This window comes from Cynocephalus volans, chromosome 17, assembly GCF_027409185.1.
Source record: "Cynocephalus volans isolate mCynVol1 chromosome 17, mCynVol1.pri, whole genome shotgun sequence".
Classification (NCBI taxonomy): domain Eukaryota; kingdom Metazoa; phylum Chordata; class Mammalia; order Dermoptera; family Cynocephalidae; genus Cynocephalus; species Cynocephalus volans.
Window position 1 is genome coordinate 42,998,958 of NC_084476.1, and position 22,319 is coordinate 43,021,276.

At 45.7% G+C, this 22,319-nt stretch overlaps 2 protein-coding genes and 1 non-coding gene across 17 annotated transcripts in view; 2 read left to right on the forward strand and 1 right to left on the reverse strand.

Annotated features, from left to right (window-relative positions):
- The window catches only part of UBAP2 (ubiquitin associated protein 2), a 123,275-nt gene extending 107,415 nt beyond the window's left edge, over positions 1–15,860 (forward strand). For 11 of the 15 annotated variants that reach the window (XM_063081902.1, XM_063081897.1, XM_063081904.1 and 8 more), the window contains 13 exons: positions 1,757–1,796; positions 4,319–4,502; positions 5,401–5,470; positions 9,642–9,837; positions 10,673–10,764; positions 11,108–11,155; positions 13,301–13,379; positions 13,598–13,803; positions 14,103–14,202; positions 14,287–14,391; positions 14,550–14,617; positions 14,702–14,893; positions 14,977–15,860. In XM_063081902.1, coding sequence (XP_062937972.1) covers positions 1,757–1,796; positions 4,319–4,502; positions 5,401–5,470; positions 9,642–9,837; positions 10,673–10,764; positions 11,108–11,155; positions 13,301–13,379; positions 13,598–13,803; positions 14,103–14,202; positions 14,287–14,391; positions 14,550–14,617; positions 14,702–14,893; positions 14,977–15,072 — 1,476 coding nt within the window. In that variant the 3' untranslated portion in view covers positions 15,073–15,860. The remainder of the gene's footprint in view (positions 1–1,756; positions 1,797–4,318; positions 4,503–5,400; positions 5,471–9,641; positions 9,838–10,672; positions 10,765–11,107; positions 11,156–13,300; positions 13,380–13,597; positions 13,804–14,102; positions 14,203–14,286; positions 14,392–14,549; positions 14,618–14,701; positions 14,894–14,976) is intronic. The other 4 variants (XM_063081898.1, XM_063081907.1, XM_063081903.1 and 1 more) reach the window with 1 other exon arrangement.
- LOC134366278 (small nucleolar RNA SNORD121A) lies at positions 3,570–3,650 on the forward strand. The gene has a single exon (XR_010022269.1). It is a non-coding gene; the product is annotated as a small nucleolar RNA SNORD121A (small nucleolar RNA).
- Positions 15,861–19,523: 3,663 nt separating the features above from the next.
- Positions 19,524–22,319, reverse strand: part of UBE2R2 (ubiquitin conjugating enzyme E2 R2) — a 105,424-nt gene continuing 102,628 nt past the window's right edge. Inside the window, exon 5 of the mRNA XM_063081823.1 lies at positions 19,524–20,494. Coding sequence (XP_062937893.1) covers positions 20,275–20,494 — 220 coding nt within the window. The 3' untranslated portion in view covers positions 19,524–20,274. The remainder of the gene's footprint in view (positions 20,495–22,319) is intronic.

A 22,319-nucleotide genomic window follows, 5' to 3' on the forward strand; every position in this document is an offset into this window, starting at 1 on the left:
TTGCTGGTCAGTACTGTTTCTAAAACATCAGACCATATGCTATCCAAGCTTCAATCCCTGTCGTCACCAGGACATCTCAATTCCAGTTCTGACTTTACCTCTTACTCTTCTATCTCATCTCATTCCTTGCTCAGCTAATTGATTTCTTTCTTTCTTTCTTTTTTTTTTTTCTTTTTTAAATATGACCAGTAAGGGGATCTTAACCCTTGACTTGGTGTTGTCAGCACCACACTCTCCTGAGTGAGCCATGGGTCATCCCTCAGCTAACTGATTACTGATCTGTCCTGCAGATTTTTTTTTTTTTTAGTGGCTGAATGGTGTGGGGATCTGAACCCTTGATGTTGGTGCTATAACACAGTGCTGTAACCAACTGAGCTAACTGGCTGATGGAGATTTCTGATCTCTCTTGACCTTTTGATACTTCTTTGCTTTTGCTCCTGCCATTCTTCTGCCTAGAATTTCCCTCACCCCAAATAATGTAGCCCTTCTGTTGTGTCAGTTTGTCCATCACTTGCATTTTAAACGTGATTTTCAAGGTGGAATGAAATATTCCTTAGGTCTGATGACAGGTGTTTCCTGTTCCCACTTTCTGTGCTTTTTGTCTGGTGCAGTTTTGAGAAGACTTCTCTATATGTCAGGGTTTGTTCTGTTCAGGATGCCTGTGCTTGATGTCCTGTAAATGTATTTATAGGGCATGAACTCTAGTTTAACTAGAACTTTGATTACTCTCCACACATTTTCATATATTTGCTGAGGTATGTTGTGTTTCCCTTGTCCTGACCTTAACCTTTTAACTCATGTTTCCCCCCCAGGTGTTCTGTTTTATTTTCTATATGTCTTGTAAATAATTTCAAATTGTTTGTTGAACAAGGAATATTGTGAATAAGTATAACATTCATGAACACAAGTTGTACTGGATTTTGGTTAATGCAGAGGCAACAGCTATAAGGTCTTTTTCATTAGTAGTTTTGACATTTGCTAGAAGGAATCTTTCAGCTTCCGGCCCCCCCCCCCATGCTCCTCCTCTTATCTTGGGACAGTGTCTGAGTCTTGCAGGTCATGCTTTTGATCGCTCCGTGTCATGTCTCCACTGCTCAAGTCTGTGGAGGCAGAAGTCATTTTTGTGAGGATGCCTTTTTCTTGTGTGTCAATTCCGCTGAAATGCATTATGGTTAACCAGTTGTTCTCAGGTTCTGCTCTTTTCGAGGTTACCACACTGTTCTAACCCACTCTGCCTACCTACTTTAGAAGAGCATGTTTCAAGATAACATCTCTTTTTCTCTGAGAATCATTTTGCTAGTAATATAAAATATGATAATTCCTGGTGTGGAAGTTGTTTTTTAAGTGAGTTGAAAACATTTTCTTTCTTGCATAAGTGGTGCTCAGGAGACACAACTTGCATGAGATAGGAAGGGCCTGGTGATTTAAATATAATGGGACTTCCTGTTCTTTGTACAGTTGGACTTTTTAATAATTCTTTTATGGCTGTTTCATTGCTTCCTGTGATTTGGGTCTTAATGTTTTTTCCTTGCTACTTCCCCAAATAACAAATAAGGTTTTCAAAAATGTTGGCTTCTTGGGATTTATTAAAACAGTCTGTTGTATTGCCTCCCCTTTTATTAAAAAATAGAATAAAACAGACATTGTTCCTTGATTAACCTGTACTTCATGTGGTTGTTGCTGAATCCCAATAGACAGTATCTATTTAAACATTTGATTTTATGGGTTTACTTACTTTCTCTTTTGTCCCTTATAGAATGGACATGGTGGTGGTCGAAGTCAGCAGACACTAGACAGTAAGTATATCAGCTAACCATTGTCATGGCTGGTGGAAGCCAAACAAAGAGCATAGCTGTTGTGATAGGGAATATACCAACTGGCCAATGGCTAATTCTTCAAAAACAGCTCTTACATTTTTTCTGATAACTGCTTTTTTTTTTTTTTTTTAAAGATGACCAGTAAGGGGATCCTAACCCTTGACTTGGTGTTGTCAGCACCACGCTCTCCCACGTGAGCTAACCGGCCATCCCTATATAGGGATCCGAACCTGTGGCCTTGGTGTTATCAGCACCACACTCTCCCAAGTGAGCCACGGGCCAGCCCTTCTGATAACTGCTTCTGATCCATCATTGGAGCAGAGAGAAGCCAGGTTCATTGGTTAAGAGAAACCAACTCCTGTTTCTGTGGCAGGGTTAATAAGGTCAGCTAGAGATTCCCATGTGACCAGGTGATAGCTGGTGATATTATTAGAAATGTCATAGCCACAGCAACAGCAAGATGATAGTCTCGTTTTCTTTTTCCCTGATCAGACTGTGCCACAATACAGTATGCAGTGCAGTGTGTAGCATGTGTTTAAAAGATGCTTTGCTCAGAGACACAGGTTCCATGTTGGTGAAAGAGCTGTTTTACCAATAAAGTGAAGGACTTGTAAAGGAAAAAATTGCTGTCCTAGTTCAAGAAAGACATACTCATTGCTTTCTGGACTATTGCGTAGGAAGAAAGGTAAAACGTTGTTCACTGTCAACACTTGGGAGAAAATGAGGGGACCCCTCTTCTTTCCTTCTAGAACAGCTCAGTGATCCCTGGAGATAGTGCAGGTGAATCCCTGTCAGTTGTTTCTTTCCCTTGTACTTGGCTACGTTGTCTGTCATTGTTTATATTTGTGTTCTTTCAACATTTAGTAAGGCAAATGGATATCCACTAGTGGTTATGGAAGCTTAGGAATTTTGGAGAGTGTGGATATGGAACTTTAGCAGACCAGCGGTGAGTCTCCGTTGGAATTGAAATGACAGATTTAATGCACCAGGATTTGGTTTTGGATTGATTGTACAGCTGGGTTGCCAGGTTTATTTGGAGATTGGTTTGTAACTCTGAGCTTGTTGGATGACAGAGCAACTTATCGCTCCAGCAGCTGTGGTGGCAAGTTTCTATTGTCCAGGCATGGAGTCGAGAACACCTAGGTGTCCTATATTATTTGGAGGTTTTAAATGAGGTAAAATGAGACATTGACTATCTGAAAACATAGCATGCTTTTGAGACAGGCTTTTACTTCCCATACTCTCTTCTCTACCCTTTCCTGCCTTCATCCTTCCCATTTCTTGTACTTTGAGAGAGAGGCTTGCTGTGAACCTGTTATCATTGTAACCCAAGGCGCAGGGAGGTACCTTTTGGGGTCTTAGTTTTGGGTGAGGTACATCTGTGATGTCTTCATCTGTTTTCTCTAAGAACAGGTTTCATATTTTGAATAGACCATCAGTTAAAAAAAAAGAAAAAAAGCCCTCTGTAAGAATTGACCTAGGTGCATATTGACCTTGTTACTGTCTGTGTTTTTTTTGTTTGTTTGTTTTTGTCTTTTTCGTGACCGGCACTCAACCAGTGAGTGCACTAGCCATCCCTATATAGGATCCAAACCCACGGCAGGAGCGTCGCCGCGCTCCCAGCGCCGCACTCTCCCGAGTGCGCCACAGGCTCGGCCCTACTGTCTGTGTTTTTGACTCACTCTTCCTTTTAGAAACTAGAGTACTTCCCAGTGGGCTCTCAGGAGGGTAAAGTTTGTTCCTACTTCCTAACTGGAAAAGACTATGATGTTTATTTCCAAGCACATATCCGAGTTGTATGTGTGGACAGCACTAAGACTGAGTCTTTTCCATAGCTAAGACTGATTATATTCGTGTCCTTTTTGAAGCCTAATAAGCTCATTTATGTGATCTGAGATTAAGCCGTTCAAGTACATACCAAGGAAATTCTCACTATGCTTTTGAAAGTACGTGTTGGACAGCAGGTGTCTACTCTTTCTGCAGATTTCAGGCTTATATATCTCTCCACACTGTATGTACTCTGGGTTCTCAGCCTCCTCCTGGCCTAAACTGGCCGCGAGCTTTGGCACTGGTAGCCTGATTTGGTACTGATTTGGTAGAAGCACTCGTGGGTGGTCTTGTCCATCAGATTTTTCCTCTTGAGGAAAATGTGCCTCACCATACAATATGCATGTCAGTCTCAGCACCTCTTTTCCTTTCTGGGTGCTGCTAAGGGTTGGGGTCCTTTAGGTGGAAGAAGTATGTCCACATCATAGGACAATTTATGATTATAAAAGTGTCGTTTCCTACTTTTTTGCTTGAGTCTTGCATGTCTGACAGTTGCCTAGCCTTTTAGTAGGGCTGTCTAACAGAGAACAGGTTCTCTGGTGACATGCCTGGACATTTCCCTGGAGAATGTAACTTTATGTATGTCTCAACCTAGCCTGACATGTCACAAGATATTGAGCATGTTTTAGACACTGAGGATTGGTTCTGGAGCTCAGCAGTTCTGTTTCTTACAGCTACTTCATCTGTTCCAGCTCCAAAGACAACAGACCCTCCCTCCGCCTTCCCATCTGTGGGCTCCCTGCCCAGCACCACCTCCTGTGCCACGCTTCTACCCTCCACCTCCCAGCACCCTGCCACTTTGCCTTCCTTGTCTCAGCCTGGAGACATATCCAGCAGCCCCATCTCTCAGCTTAGCAGGTATGGGGAAAATCTGGACCCAGAATGAGAAGTACATTGGGGCAAAGTTCTAGAGCCCCTATAGAAGGTTGTTCCTATGAAAAAAAACACTTGTTGCCTTTGACATGATGCCCTGGGCTTTTGCATTAATATTGTAGCTTAGGTTTGGGGCAGGTCAGGTCTCAAAACTGCTAGGTGTGAAAACCTTGCCTGTTTGTAATGCCTCTGCTGGCACAGAGCACTGGTTTCCCTGGGAACAGGGTGGGGTCACGGGTTCCCTGCCACTCGTCTGAACTAGGAGGGCACCCAAAGCCTAGCCTCTTCTCCCTGCTCTGGGCCAATGTTACTGTGATGTGGAGTAGGAACGTTGTCGCATTTCTGAGCGGGTATCTGATTTGCACTTGTCATGGCTTCAGAGATCAAGTTATTAGAACAGGGAAAATGGGTTTGTTTATTACCTACCTCTTCTGAGTAGAATTCCCTTCTTCCTCCTCAACTAGGAGCAAAACCATTGGATTTGAACTGTGGAATTGATGGGGATTCAGGCTCTGACTCTGGCATGTGGGGTGGAGCATAGGAACTTTTTCCCCCTCACTGACAGATTTATTGGGGTCTCCAAGGGTGGCAGTGTTCTTAGTGCAACCCCGTTGTTACTTTTTATACTCTAAAGAGCAAATGGATATAGTGCCAGGGTGTACCACAGGCCAGGGTGTACCACACCTCATGGTGAGTGACCCTTTATTTCTAACCACCAGAACTCTGTCACTGGGTTCCGAGGGGATGAGAAATGATGGGTCTGACGTTGGAGCTTCCCTAGGGAAAGGTACAAGCTTGACTCTAGACCACCCAGCCAAGTGGGCCCTGTTCATGTGGCATAACTTGTTTGGGTGGACACATGGTGTTCTTTTTTGTCTTCTAGTTCACTGTCCGGCCAGCAGAGCAGTCTCTCCTCTGCGCACTCAGCACTCTCCTCGAGCACGTCACACACAGTAAGTGTCCACAGGGCTTTCTTCCTCCCAAATCTGCTTAGCAGCTGGTGCTTTAAATTGCTTGGCTGAAATGTCTTGATCTAATTATGTGGTTCAAGCTTTTGTTTTCCTAAGCACCTTGGAGGACACCTTGCTTCCTAAGTTTGTGACTCCTTGGAAGAGTTTCTTCTCCAGACCTAATATGACTTCAGTAGGGCTGTCAGGTGGTGAACTTGCTCCCAAGAATTTGCAGAGCTCCCTGTTCATTATAGGAGACATTTCTACCTAGCAGGAGAGGTTTTATTTTGGGGGCCTTTTTTATGTTGAGGCATTTGATTGCTTTTTGAAGGGAAGTGGGCTCACTGCTAGTTCCAGCTTGGGCTCCACTAAAAATGAAGTTTAATTAAGAGCATTTTTCCCGGTTTAACCCTCTGTTACTTTGTGAAGGCATCATAGAGAACATGTGTAAAGGGAAAAGGGAGTGCTTATGTGAGGAATCTCTGTTCTTTGCCGCATGCACATGCACACACGTCTCTCTGAGATGGACAGTCCTGGCTCTTAGCCTGGTCAATGTAATTGCATTCCATTCTGTTGGTGGCCATGGGGACTGTTCTAATGGTACCATTAGGTGTCCTGTTCAGTCTTTCCTCATGCCATCTTCCCCTGCTCATAGCCAGAAACTTTGAGAAGGTTGATGTTGAAGACAGAAGTCTGGAGGGAGGAGGGGTGAGAATGGAAGCAGAAGTGTGCTGTCAAGGAAGGCAGGTTGGGAGAGTTTCAAAGTCGGGTGCCAAAGAACAATCCTAGAGTATGGCTATTGAAGTGTGGCTTAGTGAGTTGTGAAGTTGGGGGCATGGTTTTAAGTGGTAGGGGTCAGGCGAGATTGTGGTGGGTGGAGCAGTGAGTAGTGGTGAAATGGAGAAGAGGCGGGTGGTAGGAGAGTGCTTAACTGAAAGCTAGGAGAGACATGAGCATGAGGTTAGGTGGGTAGAAAGATGTCTGGCAAGAACATAATGTCCACGCTGCTGGGCTATGGGAGGCTTCAGGCAAGGTGGGAGTAGGCGGGTCCATAGGCAGGGAGGTGCAGATGAATGGGAGGCAGGAAATGGGTGAAATTTGTTTCTCTGAAGAAGTGATCAGCTCACCTGCTGAATGAGGTGGTGGAAAAGGGCCAGTCCTATCCTTCCACTAGGACTTGGCTAACATTGTGGCTTTCAGGCTCTACTTTTCCAAGTGAAATATCACACACAATCCTTTTCTCCTAAAACCCATAGATCACTATCTTCAAAGTAGAGCACAGTGTGGCCACTTCTGCCTGCCCACCCGCCTCTGCCCTCTGTGGCTCATGGGAGCTGTCCCCATCCTGAGCACTGTGGAGCTGGCTGACGATGCCCACAGTACTGTGGCTTGCAAATCCCATGCTCTTGCACTCATGGGTAGCTACACTCTCTGTGTCTCTGCGAAGAGAACCCAGATCCTAAAATCTAAACTGCCACAGCCAGAATTGCCTCATCCAGTGAGTTCCACACTTCATCAATATGATGGGATTGTCACATTGCTAATATAGTCACAATGTTTAATATTAAAAGTTATAAAAAGATATATACTGAAAAGCTTTTTTTTTTTTTAAATACTGCAAAGCTTTCTGCGTCTTCTGCTTGGTTCCTTCTATTTTCTCCTTTCAACTTTTTTTATGTGTTTGTTTAGCTATAAAAAAGAAAATTCATAGACACAGTCATTTCCCCTTTGCCTTTTGCCCTGTTCTTTCTTTTTCTTTTCTGTAATATAAGTATTCTATACACAGTGTTCTTCAACTTTTTTTCCCCACTTAACAGTCTGTTTTGGAGACGTTTCCATATTGAAAACACAGAGTTCTTTGTTCTTTTTTCAGTTTACTGTATTACATTATTTAATCAGTCCTCCATTTAGGGCCATTTTCAGTCTTTATACTACAAACAGTGTTGCATTTAATAACTTTCTACATATGTTGTTTCCTGTGTAGAGCTATTTCTGAAGGGTAAACCATGGATGTGGAATTGCTAGGCATTTGTCATTTTGTACAAATTGCCAAATTGTGCTGCATAGTATTTTAACCTATTTATCTCCCACTGGCAATGAATGAAATGTTGTTTCCCCACTGCCTCCTCAAAATGACGTTATTGAATATTTGTACTTTTCTAGTGTGTTAGAAACGTGGCCCCTCAGTATAGTTTTTAATTGGATGAGGTTGAACCTCTTTTTTATGTATTTGAAAGCCATTGAATTTCCTTTTCTGTGAGCTATTTATATTGCTCACTCATGTTTCTGTCAGGTCGTTGGTGTCTATTTCTATGCACCCTCTATATTTAGACTAGTAGCCTTTGTGATGGAAGGTATGGATATTTTCCCTAGATGAGTCATTTTATAAATAATTCGATTTTTAAAATATATATAGCCAGATATGTCTTTTCTTTCATAGTCTATCAAAGTTAAGGTCTTTACCACTTTAACATTATAAAGGAAATCTCAGTACTTTCTCCCACCCTGGCTTCTCTGGACCTATCCTGGGGTTCTGACTGCATGGGCCTCCTGGGATAGACTGAGTGAGGCCTTTTAAATGGGGTGTTTCTGTTATACCAACGGTTGGACATCCTCACGGTCTGGGAGGTGAGGTGCAGAGACAGGAGCCTATCAGAAGCACTGAAGGGGGCCGGCCCGTGGCTCACTCGGGAGAGTGCGGTGCTGATAACACCAAGGCCCCGGGTTCGGATCCCATATACGGATGGCCGGTTCGCTCACTTGGGAGAGTGTGGTGCTCACAACACCAAGTCAAGGGTTAAGATCACCTTACTGGTCATATTTAAAAAAAAAAAAAAAAAAAAGAAGCACTGAAGGGAGGAGAGGCTTTCTGGGCATCTCTTGAGTTCCTTTCAGCAAGTCAGGAACTAGTCCTCTAGCAAGCATGTCTTGTATGGATGAGGAATATTCATTTATTCTTCTCTGGTTAAAAGGGTTAAAAGGTTGTATGACCAGTAACACTTGAAAGGAGTGATCAGAGCTGTTCCAGGTTCTGTGGCAGGTGGTCTTGGGTGGGAAGTCTGGCTCCTCACAGGGGTCCATGGCTTAGGTGTTGGGCAGGGCAGCATAGCCTTTGCCCTGCTCTGGGTAGGGCTTTTTCCACCCTGTCTCTGGTCCATTCATGATGAAGGAGCAAGTGTCCCTGTTAGCCCTAGGAAACCAAATTTTCAGCTGTCTTCACGTTGGTGAATCTGCTCTGTAGGTTACAGCCCTAAAGCCAGTGTTCAGGTGGGTAGGGAAGGTCGTGTGGACTGGGCGTCCACAGAGAGTTTGAGCACATGCTGGTCCCCTTTCTCCTGCGGCCTTCTTGTTCTTTGGCTTCCCTAGGAGCTTCTGTGCTACTGTGCTCAGCACACTTTCTGGTTTGGAGATTAGTCTTAGTCTTACAGGACTTTTTCCTGCCTCCTTCGGACTTGATTTGCCCAACCAGATGTATCATTTCCACCTACCTGCCCAGTGTTTGAAGCCCTTCATGGTACCTTATTACTAGGATTGAGCGGCTGGGTTTTGCCATGACCGTCCCAGGTAGGTCTTGTTGAGCAGGCATAGGGGCAGGCTATGCCCTTTTAGGTAGGCCTTGGTGAGGCATTGGTGGACTGCAAGGTGTCACCAGGTTTTGGAGCAAAGGCTTCTTGGCCTCTTGTGGCTTCCAGATCAGAGTAGCTAAGAAGCCCAAAGGAAGGAAATCCACAAATGACTCTGACTTAGGCTGGGCTTCCTATGGCCCTGTGGTCTCTCTTGAGACTTTGCTTTTCTGTGAAGTGGGCTCCATGTTCAAATGGTCTGTATTCATTTATATGATCTGAAGTTTACTTGGAGGTTTTGTGCCTTGTTTGAGATAACCAAAGCATGAGCAACTTGAAGGATTTTTAAGAGGTTTTTTTAGTTATAGGGCTCAGTTTTAAAAGTCTTTGATATTCAGTTTATGAGTGGTGTTCTGATGGCTGAATCTAGCTGCAGTGTGAGGGGCCATGGTGAGCACTGAGCACGGAGCCCCTCACCTTAGTGTACCTGGGTAGTTGTGTTGCTGCCTGCCCATTCAACCTCAACTGCAGGCCCAAGTGCCAGGTTGGGCTTTCCCAGCACCCTCCTCCTTTGCCTCCAGATCCATGTATCCTGGCTTTTGTTTTGCCAGCACACCAGTGTGGAGAATACCCCTTCCCTCCAATCCTCAGCCACCTTTTCAACGGCAGCAACCTCCGTCTCGAGTGCCACATCCTCAGGTGTCAGCCTTCCCAGTAGCATGAACACAGTGAACAGCCTTTGCCTGGGTGGGGCCACTGTAAGTGCACCCAACAGCAGTACCAGGGCTGCACCCTTGGTGACCTCAGGTATGTGCTCCAGTGGCCTTTCCTGCCCACTGCTTCCCCTCTCAAATGTGCATGCTTGACTTCCCAGGAAGGGTGTCCAGAGGTAGCTGCCAGGACATGGTGGGGAGCCACAAGCATCAGAAGATTATATTGTCACACTGGTCCTGCCATTGCCATGTTTTGCTGCTGTGTTCCACTGACCTCTTGAGGCCTGATCCCCACAGCCCTCGTGTGGGATGGGCACAGGCCGAGTCTGCTGCATGCTATCCTTGGGCAGGATTCCTGGCAGCCTTTATGCTTCTAGCTCCTCAGTCTTTTCTGTCCTTGTTCATCCCTGGAGCTGAGTTGACATGAAGACTTGGAGGGGTTAGGGACAACCTATCATGGGTTGCTCCTGGCCATTGTGTGTGACAGTTGTCAACCAGACCTAGGTTGCGTGTGTGGGCTGAGCAGACTGTGGTTGGGTGGAAAGTGCTAAAATCCACCTTTGACACAGCCTGTCCTTATGGCACCGCATGGCTTCCTTCTCCTGTTTTGAGGAGCAGATTGTTTCTCATGTTCATGTTTACTCAGTGCAGTGTGACCTTCAGGATTGAGAGATGGTAAGGAGCTTCTGTCTGGGCACAGAACCCTCTGATTTTGAAACAGCCTAAATATGGTGGCATGTGCTTTCTGTCTTCCCCTAGCCACTTCATAACATGACCCTCTGCATTTCTCAGCCATTGCCCCCCGCTCTTGGCCCCATGTGGGGCTGTACTGTGGCAAACAGTGAACAAAGTGACCTGTGCCTCCTCCAAAAGCAGCTGAGGAATCTCACTCTTGTTGCTGCCACTTGACTCAGTTTTTCCTTCCACAGGCAAAGCACCCCCAAACCTGCCCCAGGGGGTGCCTCCCCTGCTGCACAACCAGTACCTTGTAGGCCCCGGAGGACTGCTTCCTGCCTACCCGGTGAGCGCACACTGGAGCTCCTGGCCAGCCCCAGCTCCCCTGGCTTCAGGGGCTGGCACGTGGCAGGACCTGGTGGCAGCGGGGGGGCGGATAGGGTTGGGCTGGGGGTGTCCACCTTGGGTTGCTCTTCCCTTCCTGAGTTCTCTTTCTCTGCCCATCTGATCCCTGGTATATCTTCCTCCATCTAGACTCCATCAAGGCGGGATCTGTCCCACAGCAGGTGATCCAGGTCCCATTCCTGGATGTGTCCTATTCCTCCAATCTTGTTTTGGCTCCTAGATGGGCCTGGGCTTCCCAAGGGTTGATGTGTGGTCCCTAACAAACATTTCTGGTCTTCACGCAGATCTATGGCTATGATGAGCTCCAGATGCTGCAGTCACGGTTGCCAGTGGTGAGTGGGATATGGCTTGGTGGGGGCAGTGGGGTTTCAAAATGTCCCTCCGCCCTTGGCCTTGACTACCACCCTGCCTGGTCCTCAGGATCCTTGGCCTAAGGAACCCTCTCATTGCCACCACTGAGAAAGCTGTTTCCATTTGGTGGTTGTGCATGGTGTGACCATAGCTTTGGTATATGAGTATACTATGCTCATCCCTGGGGAACTTGGAGACCTTTGGGACGTGGAGCCCCAGAAGGCCATGCTCCCTACCAAATACAGGTCTTCTCCCGCTTTTTTTTTTTCTTTCTTTTTTTAAGGAAAAACTATATGACATAAGACATGGAGATTGCTTACTTGGCCCTGGAGTTTTATAAAGTCTTCCCCTGCCTTAAAATATCATATGATGTCTTTGAGCCAAGGTGGCCAATGGTTATGCTTATGATGGCAGCATTACTCTTCTGCTCCAGCTCACTGAGTGACTGGAGTTGACAGTCTTAAAGGTTTCTTCTGAGTCTGGCCTCCCATCTTTATTTGCAAGAATGCCCGCCCTGGGGTTTCCCTGGTGGTTGCAACCTCACTCTGAGGTCAGGGTTGCCTTTTTATTCTGACCCTTGGTACCAGGATGAAGTACTGGCCTTCCCTGGAATAGCCACGTTAACAGGACTGTTGGGGAAGAAGGGAGGGAAACAGGCCTGCTCCTTGCCCTGCCAGACAGCAGGGTTTCCTCCTCGGTAGCCACTCTCTTCTTGGTCTTACATTTCCCAGGGCATCTGTCAGAGACTGTCAGAGAGTTACAGGAGGTTTTGACACTGGTGTCTACCTCCATTGGATGTGGTCTTTCCTATTCCCAGAGAAAGAGACTCTCTCCCCAATGAGGTGTCATCTGCCCTTCCTCAAATTTTTTCCCATTGGTTTTGCCTTTGCCAAGCCACAAAGAGCTTATAGCACTGCAGGTGTCACCTCTACCTCCCAGAGGCTGTTGTCTCAGGAGAGAAGCTCTTCTCCATCCTGGTAGCTGAGCAGCTCACCCTCCGTGTACAGACCAGCAGCCCACCATTCTAGGACTGTCACAGATGAGTACAAGAGGTGGCCCTGAGTGAGCCTGCATGGGGTCTAGGCGGGCTGCCAACCCTGAGGTTTGTCCTGCCTCTGGGGCTTGTCCGTGGCTGTCCACACGCATTCACAGGACTCCTTTTCCTGTTTTCATTTTGTGCCTTAGAGGAAATTGCCTCTGATCTCAGCTTTTGAGATACATTGCTTTTTATTTTCCCTTGGGTCATTTATCAACCTCTGCCACTTTTGTGCCTGGTCCCCCCTTTAGATTTTCTCATCATCGGTGAAAGGGCTCCCCCTTCTGGGCCTTCTCTCCACACCACCCCAGTTGTGTTCCTGCTAGCTCTGTGCTTTCCCAGTCCTGCCCCCTCGTGGGGTTCTGGGCTGAGAATGCCATGCGTTTCCTAGACTTTACCTGGAGATGTGGCCAAAGGAGGGTGTGAGTGCCATTTCATGTCAGGATGTCTCTCATCTGGCTTTGATGGGACACTGTCATGAGTCTAGGGCAGCCTGTGGACTTTCCCTTTGCTCAGAGGCCAGGAATGTCCAGGACTGAGCAGGCGTCTCCTTCTCCACAGAGCTCCCCTGTGTTTTTGCCCTCTTTGTCTCCATGCTGTTGATTCTACCATACTTTCCTGGGTCCTCTGCAGGATCAGTGCTGTAAGGGCAGGTCCTGCCTGTACCTGTGTCTACCTGGCCCTGCTCCCTTTCCCCTTTTAAACCTTTTAGGCACCTCCTCTCCTGCTGAGTCCTTCTTCAGGTTTGTTCCTTGCTTCTCTGTAGTCTCTCACACAGGAAAAACCAGTAAAGTGGGTTCAGCCTGTGGCATTCATGAGCATTTTTCTGTGGTTTAACTGGGCCTCCGATGGCTCTGCCTGGCAAAGGCTGCAGGTCTGGTCAGTCTGTCCGTGTACTAACCAGTTAAGCAAGGCTGCCAAGTTGCACACCTCCAGTGGGCACCATTTACCTGGAGTTCCCTGTGAGGGCTGCCTGTCCCAGGAGTGTGGCATCACTTAGAGTGCCATGTGCACGTGATGCCTGCTGGCTCTGCTCTTCTGGAAGTGGGATGAGGCCATTCACTGATGAAGCCTCCCTGGTCTCTCCTAGGATTACTACGGAATTCCCTTTGCTGCACCTACAGCCCTTGCCAGCCGAGATGGGAGTCTCCCTAATAATCCATATTCAGGTTAGTCAGCTCAGTGGGTAAGGAGTGGGAGAGTGTGGGACTGGCCTGTAACTAATCCCAGGAGTAGGGAAAGCAGAAACAGAAGCGCTGAGAGAGGCCTTTTAGCTGCCTGTATTTGAACTGGCAGTGAGACCAGGTCCTGTTTGCTGGAGCCAGTCTGGCTTTTTTCTTGGTTGGATAAGGGGCAGTGACTGGAGTCAGCACTCCTCTTCTCTTAGGTGATGTCACAAAGTTTGGTCGAGGTGACTCTGCATCGCCTGCCCCCTCCACCACACTAGCTCAGCCACAGCAGAGCCAATCCCAGACCCACCACACAGCGCAACAGCCCTTTCTGAATCCTGCACTGCCACCTGGCTATAGCTACACCGGCCTTCCCTACTACACAGGCGTGCCCAGTGCATTCCAGTATGGGCCCACCATGTTTGTGAGTATTTGGCCTTGGGTCACTGGGACCTGTATTCCAGCTCCTGGGAGCAGAAGCAGGGAGGGGAGGAGGGTCATGACCCCTCAGAGTCTCATCTGGTCTTCAGGGACTGTTCAGGCAGGGGACAAGTTTACTTTCACCATCTGCTTTTAGATCCACTATGTGTTGAGGTGATGAAAACACAGGTCTGCTGTGGTGGTGGGTATGCCACCTGCTGCCTGCAGCTAAGGCAGAGTGTGTCTGATCTGCTCCACCTTGCCTTGTTCCCACAGTAATACTTCGCCTGCTTGCCCCACCAGGTCCCTCCAGCCTCAGCCAAGCAGCATGGTGTGAACCTTAGCACCCCTACCACCCCTTTCCAGCAGGCCAGTGGTTATGGTCAGCACAGCTATGGCACAGGTGAGGTATGGCTCCCAGCATGGAGACACAGGGTAGAACAGGCCTGCCTGGCTCACACATGCCTCTTATACCGTACCATGCTAGGTTACGATGACCTGACCCAGGGGACAGCAGGGGACTACACCAAGGGTGGCTATGGTGGATCATCGCAGGCGCCAAACAAGTCTACAGGTTCTGGGCCTGGCAAAGGTAGTGTTTTACCCCTCCTTTCCAGGATTGAGGCCTGGAGTTGTTGTCTCCTGCCTGATCCCCTCTCAGGCAGGCCTACCCCAGAGTGCCCCTAGAGGTCAGGGGAGCCTGGAGCTGGGACCAACTGCTGTGGGGGGAACAACTGCTTTTCCTCTTAGGAGTATCAGTGTCTTCAAGTGCCACTGGCCTACCTGATATGACTGGTTCTGTCTACAAGACGACTCAGGTGAGGGAGAACAAAGGTGGGCCGGTAGGTTGGTGGGAGGTACAGCCCAGCCTAACCCTCCCCTTTGTCTTCTTTGCCCTGCAGACTTTTGACAAGCAGGGATTTCATGCAGGGACCCCACCACCTTTCAGCCTGCCCTCAGCCTTGGGCTCCCCTGGGCCCCTGGCCCCTGCAGCGGCCCCTGGCTATGCGCCCCCACCATTCCTGCACATTTTGCCAGCCCACCAGCAGCCCCACTCACAGCTGCTGCACCACCACCTTCCGCAGGAGGCCCAGGTGAGCACAGTGATAGAGACAGCTACCCTACCTGGGCTGAGGGTTCTGCTCTAGCCTTGACAGCCTTCTCTTCTCCTCCTCAGAATGGCTCTGGTCAGCGCAACCAGCCCAGCTCCCTACAGCCCAAGTCTCAGGCCTCCAAACCTGCTTACAGCAACTCTCCTTACTGGACAAACTAGACCCCGAAGAAAGGGGTAGGCTGGGCAGGGCTTACCCTTGGCAAGAGATAACATGTGGAGCACATTTCTAAGAGCCCAGTGTCCTTTTCTAGAATTCCTAGATGTGTAACTGTGGCAGCCAAGCCTCTGAGGGGAGCCTGCCTCCCAGACCTGCTATTGTATGTTACATATTTATGTATTTGTAATGTGATAGAAGCTATAGGGAGGGGGTGTGTGGCTGCAGATAGTAGCCAGGTCTGCTCTGCTTATTCAAGCCCCTTCTTGCTGTAGCAAAGAAACCCCCACCCCTTTCTGCCTTCAGGCCTCCCACATTGCCCCTAGCAGCCCACTGGGCAGGAGGGCTTTCTCTGGAAGGGCTGGTTCAAGGCAGTTTGGGTATTGGGATCAGGTACCAATGAAGAATCACAACTTAACTTGCTCCCTAGTAAACCATTGTTTTGAGTTTTCTTCCCTTTGTAATTACTTTATACCTCTGTTTTTGAGAAACTGGTCTTTTCATCATGGTCCTCTTTGCCAAGTCTTGATCTGAGAATAGCAAAGATATCCCTGCACCTAACATCCTATTTGTCTTCATATAGAGTATAGAGCAGGGGCTTCTGTTCTCCAGTCTGGTCTTGTCCCCAGAGACTTGCCTTCCCCTGGCTGACCATTTTAAAAATAATCTGAACTAGGGCTCAGAGATGTTCAGCTGGTCAGGTCCTCTATTCCAGTTGTCCTGAACTAGGTGGGCAGCTGTTTCAGGGGTTTTCTCTTGCCTGAACTCCACCTAATAAAGTTCTGAGAGCATGTATGGTCTCTGTGTGGTGTGACTCAGGGCAGAGGCACCCTGGACTTCACAGGGCTGAAGAAGACTTCACATGGTTGCCGTCTTCTGACAACAGGCTTTGCAGTAAAGGCTTGAATTGGTATTCCCTCTGCTGGACTTTTCTCTTGACCTAAACATATGGCTGAAAAGATAACTAGACCTCCTGTCAAGGCCTAGGTCATGTTTATCAAAGTTCAATGTTAACTTGGCTTTTCTTGCAACCTCTTAACAGACTTAGGGACAAGGCAATCTCTCATAGGGCCCTGTCAATAGGAATATCAGGGCAAGGTAATTTCTTTCCGAAACCTCAACTGCCTTTAAAATGGACAAGCCAAGAACTAAGTGCAGGGTTCTAGGCCTGAGAAAGAATAAATAGGAACAGGTATACCTGTTTTTCCTTTGCTTTTCATCAAACACAATCTTCATTGGCGGTCAAGGGCTGTGGTGGAACAGATGACTAGTGAGTCTAGTGTGTTAGGAGGCAGGCAGGTGAATCCCAACCAGAGGACCCAGAGGCTACTGGCAGGAGGCAGATCTCTCCACTTGACTTGCACAGCCATGCTCCAATCTGGCAGGCAGCTCAGGGCTGCCCAGGGTGTGTTATATAGCCTCTTATTTCAAGCCTAAATCACAACTTCAGACCAGGTTAAATAAGCAAACTAAACGAGTGGTGTGCTTCAAGTCAAATATTGGTCAAGTCACTGTGTCAGATCCAGCCTAGGAGCACAATCAGGAGCAAGTGGTCATTTCATCAGATGGGATGTGTATTGCTTTTAACCCACAGCTTCGGATCTTGGCTAGAATAAATGCAAATATCCACAACTAAAACCAAACAGGGACTTTTATTAATCTGATCCTTTTGCCTGATCCTTGCTATTAGCAGCAGGAAGTTATGGACACAAATGACAATAAAAACAAAATGTTTGCCTAGGAGGTCAACACAGCACCCTCTATCTCTTCAGTGTTTTGACTGACTGTCCTATTACAGAATCAAATTTAAAAAATGATTATATCCTTAAGAATCTTCCTTTAAACACCTTGTAAGGATTGAGGATGGTTATTCTCCAGGGAGATAAGTTAGACAAGATGTCATAAAGGCAGGTTAACAAGTTTTGGTTTTTGTTGTAACTTTTCAGCTGAGCTCTGGGCATAATCTGCAAGGTAAATCGAAAATATTAAGACCACCTTTTTAGTTTTAACACCAGGAAAAAAAGAGTGTCATCCCATGGGGAAATAGCAATACAGGTATATTTTATTTCACATTTTATTAGTAGACAGATGGGCAGAAAAAGACAAAATAAACCACTAAAGGGGAAGTCAACACAAAATGCATCAGATAATCTTTTCTCATAAGTTAAACTGAAGAAAAACATTACAATTTCAGCTAAGAAAACTATTAAAGTCAGGTGTGTCCTGCTGGTTTCAGAATAGTTGAAAATTGCATCTGAATCTTTAGTTGTAAATGTAAACCTTGTTTATCAGCATGGGAGGGTTGGAGAGTTAGTTTTTAGTAGAGAACTACACATTTTCCCCTTCTGATCTCGTACTATATATGCCCCAAACATAAGGAAACCAGCAAGTAAAGAAGCAAATAATTTCCAGGTAAGGGAAAGAAGGGACTACAAAAAAAGTCTGGCTAATAGAAAAGAATTCTGGAATGATACGAGAAAGGCGGGGGGCGGGGGAAAGACTTTGAGAGAAGCAACAACGGAATCGTATTATACTTTCTCCACCCAGCCTCAAAATACACAGAACTGAAGAGCATCCAGCAGGTCTCAGAATCAAAAGGAATCTAAAAACGCAGGATTTTGAGTTCATGTCACACCAAATAACCAGCACATTTGTACTCACTAGGTTCTGGCTTGAGCCTGAGACCAGCTCCACTCCCAAGAAGAAAAACAATTACATACCCAAGTATTTTTCCACAAGATAATGCTCTCAGGGACAGAGCTCTGGAACCTGCATCTGGGCTTTATGTCAGTCTAAACTCTCAATGTCTACCTGCTAGCAAGTCAACATACCCCAGTCTTCTGGAACTGATTGATTATACTCTCATCAGAGGCAAACCCAGCCCTCAACAGTAATACCCCGAAGGGCTGAGAGGTACAACATCTACTTGGCTCTCCGGCTCCCTGAGTCAACTTGCAACAGAGGCCAACAGGGCCTAATGGGACATAGCTAAGCAGCACAGCACTTTCCACAGTGCCAAGGTGCCCGGCCTGCCCTGCCCTGGGAGTGAGATGCTGTAGCAGTAAGAGGAATGAAAGCCTTAGTTTTAGGGCTCCAAGAAAATAAGACCAACCTACTGGCTGTAAACCTGTGTGTTTGAGAGAGGCAAATCAGAGAGCATGGCAAGAGATTTAGGCTCCAGAAATTCTGCAGAGTCTCTGGAAGCATTATTTAAGTATGGGAAATAAAAAGCTAGTTCCAACATCTTCTATGAGAGTTTGTAGTCAGACAACTTAAGAGCATATTATCACAAAGCTGCTCTGTTCCCTGAATCTGACTGGAATCAATGGATTCAAGGGTGCAAGTAGCAGCCCTGGCCCCATGGAGATTACACAGAGACCAGGCTCATTAGTGTCCCATTAGAACCTTAGCATGTTAAACATTCTCATTTAATACCAGACCAAACTTTAGAGGTCAGAGAGGGCTGCTGGGAAATAGCATATGTTTGGGAGAGTTGAAGAGCGAATGAAAACCCTGAGATCAGAAAGGAAGGAGGAGCTAAGAAGTAAGCATCACTATAACCAGCCTAGGATCCATCCTTCCCCTGTCCCTAATCTGCCTTTTCTTTCTTTCTGAGCTGTGATCTAAAAAAAGGAGTAGATGCTAGTGCACAAGGATTTTCAGTCGGACTGTAGTCTGTCCTTGCTTGTCCTTTTACTTTCCTTTTGAAATCTGATTTTACATTATAGCGGTTTTCCCCACTCAAAGAATACTGTCCTATGAAATGGTGTAGCTCCATACCAAATAAAATCGCCTTCAAGTTCTGAAGTCCCTGGATGGTGAAGGCTGCTGGATCTCAATATTGATTAAAGCAACACATGATCGAGACCTGGGAAATCAAAGCCACAGCAATTGCATGGCATGAAGATATAGCCTTGCCTGGCTGGGAAACTTGACTGCAGTCAACTCCCTCGATCCTGCCAGAAGAAGAGACAAGCCCAGGGGGAGCTCCATGCACAATTTCTACCTGAACTCCATAGCCAAAGTAAACTGAAAGGAGAAAAAAGTCCAGATCACATCCAATGAAGAAAGCAGGAACCAGTCGGTCACTCATGTCTCACACACATCCACATTTATCACTATTCAGTATAAGCAGCTCAATGAAAACCAAAATCTTAATACATGCACCTAGCATTAATACTGAGTAAAAGTGGCTACTTAAAAACAAACAAAAAAAACCTCATAAGAGTATCTTTGAAGGGAAGGCCATATTAAATAAACAGATGTTTCCTCTCAGCAGTGGTCACCAGTAATTTTGGCTTTTTTCCCCAGCAGTATCAACCAAAATTGGCATCATAATTTTTAACTCTTTGTTCCCATCACTAAAAATCCACACACACACAAATCCCCATTCACCCCACTCCCTTGGGGGAAAAAATAACCCTGCCTTTAAAATAAATAGCAATCAAGTGCTCAGTTCTATGTAAAGTATGAACATTTATTTCAGGCTTTAGATCCCAATCAATTTCAAAAAACAATCTGATTTCTCTCCTCAAAGTAGCTGAGGCCTCCATATTAGGATGATTTCATGGAGGCTGAAGGAGCACATTTCATCAGGCTTAGCACAAAGTCCCTGATGCCCACTGTATCCCAGCCTTAGGAAGGGAAAGAAACAAAATTCACCACCATAGGGCTGAACAAATTGTGCACACACTAATGTAAATGAGCAGCTAAACCTTGGCAATTTTTTTTTGTTTGTTTTGTGGGTTTTTTTGTCCCATTTTCTTTTGCTACCCAGTATATGCAGCACTTGTGAACTCCCAATGGGTTCCCAGCTTTAAACATATTAAACGTCCTGAAAGACTATTTAATCATTCAAGAATCTAAAAACAGACCAAATGTGTTTCGCTGTGAACATTCTGTATAGACAAAGTGAGGCGGGAGTTTGGGTGGTTGTTTTGTCTGTTTTTTTTAAAAAAGAATCAATACAGTGATGGAAGGGTAAAGAATGCAAGAATTCAGACATTCTGTGGAGGATTACTTTCTCTCCCTTAAAGGTCCATAAGAGGAGCAAACTGAGATCCATAAGGGGAGTCAGCAGGAGCTGTGTTTGTTTTCCCCACCCCCTGTGAATAGGTTTTTGCTGAGGGGCCACTGCTAGGTCCCCACTTGCTCCCCTCCCTTCGGCCTGAGACGGCAGGGCAGTACAGGGGCACTGAAGGAGCACGTCACGACTCCTCATTCCCAGAATCATCATCATCATAACAGTCGGCATCTTCCTCCTCTTCATCTTCATCATCAATGTCATCGTCGTACAAGTCGTCATAAAGCAAATCTGAGCTGTTATCATTGGAAGGCACTTTAGTTTTGATGCAGTATTCTGCCAGGGTTGTGGGGACCTTCACTCCATCCTTTTCTGCTTCTGCCTTAGTGGCTGAAACCTGTTTCCTGAAGAAAGGATGACACAAAAATTGTTTACGGTAAGTCTGTTTTGAAGATAGATTTATAATTGGCCTTAAATAATCAAGATTCCTTATAACTCTGCTTTTCAAACTTCAGTGCTGCATGAAAGCATCTGACAGATACCCTGTACTATATCAAGGTTTTCAACCCATCAGGTACCACTTTGAAGGAAACCTATTAAGTTTCCTTCACATAAGTAAACATGAAGAAATTTTAAAGCAGTGGATCTCAAAGCAGATTTTTTTTTTTTTTTTTTTTTTGGCCTCGTCTTCTCACCATCAAACCATCAAACTCATGCAGGCCCAATAACTTCTTAATTTAATAATCCTGCTAATTTGCATTTAGAGTAAAATCCAAATACCTTACGCTGGATTCCAAAGTCTTGTTTGATCCACTCTTTGGTTCCCAGAGCTCATTACTTTGCCAATTCCAACACATTCAGGTCACCCTAGTCTTCTTTTTAGTACATTGAACAAACCTAGTTGATTCTTATGTCTGGATCAGCTTCTCTTTCTGATGTACACATGCCTGGCTCCTTCTTGTCCCTCAGATCCTCAGCTTAAATATCACCTATGAGGAGGCCTGTTCCTGACAATTTAATTTAAAGTAGCCATCTAGTCACTCTCTTACATTATCCTACTTATCACTATTTTTTTAAATGATCTTTCTCATTTGTTCATTCTTCTGTCTCTCCCTACTAGAATGTGAGCTTTATTAGACCACAGACCTTGTCTTTCTTAGTCACTTCTATTTCCCCAGTGCCTAGAATAAAGCCTGGCATTTAACGGGTGTTCAATGAATATTAATCGTATGAATGAATGAAAGAGCAGTTTCCTTCAACAATTATAAAAATTTGAGCCATGAAATTAGACCTCTTTCAGCTGCTCCTAAAATTTATGTTACCTTATGTTAACATACTGATACTACTGAGGCTTCTAGGCTTGAATCTCTTCATTCTTAGCACTCTCCCTGGGACATCTTATCTGTTCCGATGGTTTTAACCACCAATCCCTTTATGCTGACAGCTCTCAAATCATCAGGCTCTAAGTTCATACCTTTCTTCTGAACTCTACACTTACATAACCAAATGCATTTTCGATGTCTCCATCCTGATGTTCTGGAGGAACTCTCAGCAAGACTGCATTTGTCATTTTCTACCTCTATGGCCAGTTTTTCCCATTTTTCTTATCTAAGGGAGTTATCAGTTTCAGTTTCTGAAATCATAAATCTCACTCCAAAATCCTACTACTTTACAGCCTAAATATTTTCAAATCTGTCTTCTCATTCCCATTGCCACTGCCTCAGTGTAGTCCATTGCTGGTCCCCTGGTCAAACGTGTTCTTTCAGAGCTCAAACAGGATCATCCCTTCTCTCCCTAAAATCCTTAAGTGACACCTCATCACCTCTAAGATTAAGAATGATACTTCCTTACCATGACTTTTTAAACCTGGAGCCTCCATTGGTTAATTTCCCATTGCTTCCGAAATCAGAATTTACATTCAAGCCTTGTAACTATTTATAATTCCCTTGATGTGCCATGCTGTATATATGAGGTACTTCAAAAAGTTCATGGGAAAAAAAGAATTGAAAGATAATATGAATCCTTCCACGAACTTTCTGAAGACCCATTGTACATCTGTGTTTTTAGCAAATATGTTTCTATCTCTCTTAAGAGGTTTTTTCGGTCCTTTTTTTTTTAAACCTGAAAATAACTTGGTTTTGAGGCATTATCTTTTCTAGGAATTCCATTGCATTATATACTCCTTCTAGTGTATCTTGTTTAGGCTCATATAGTTGCACTTATCATATT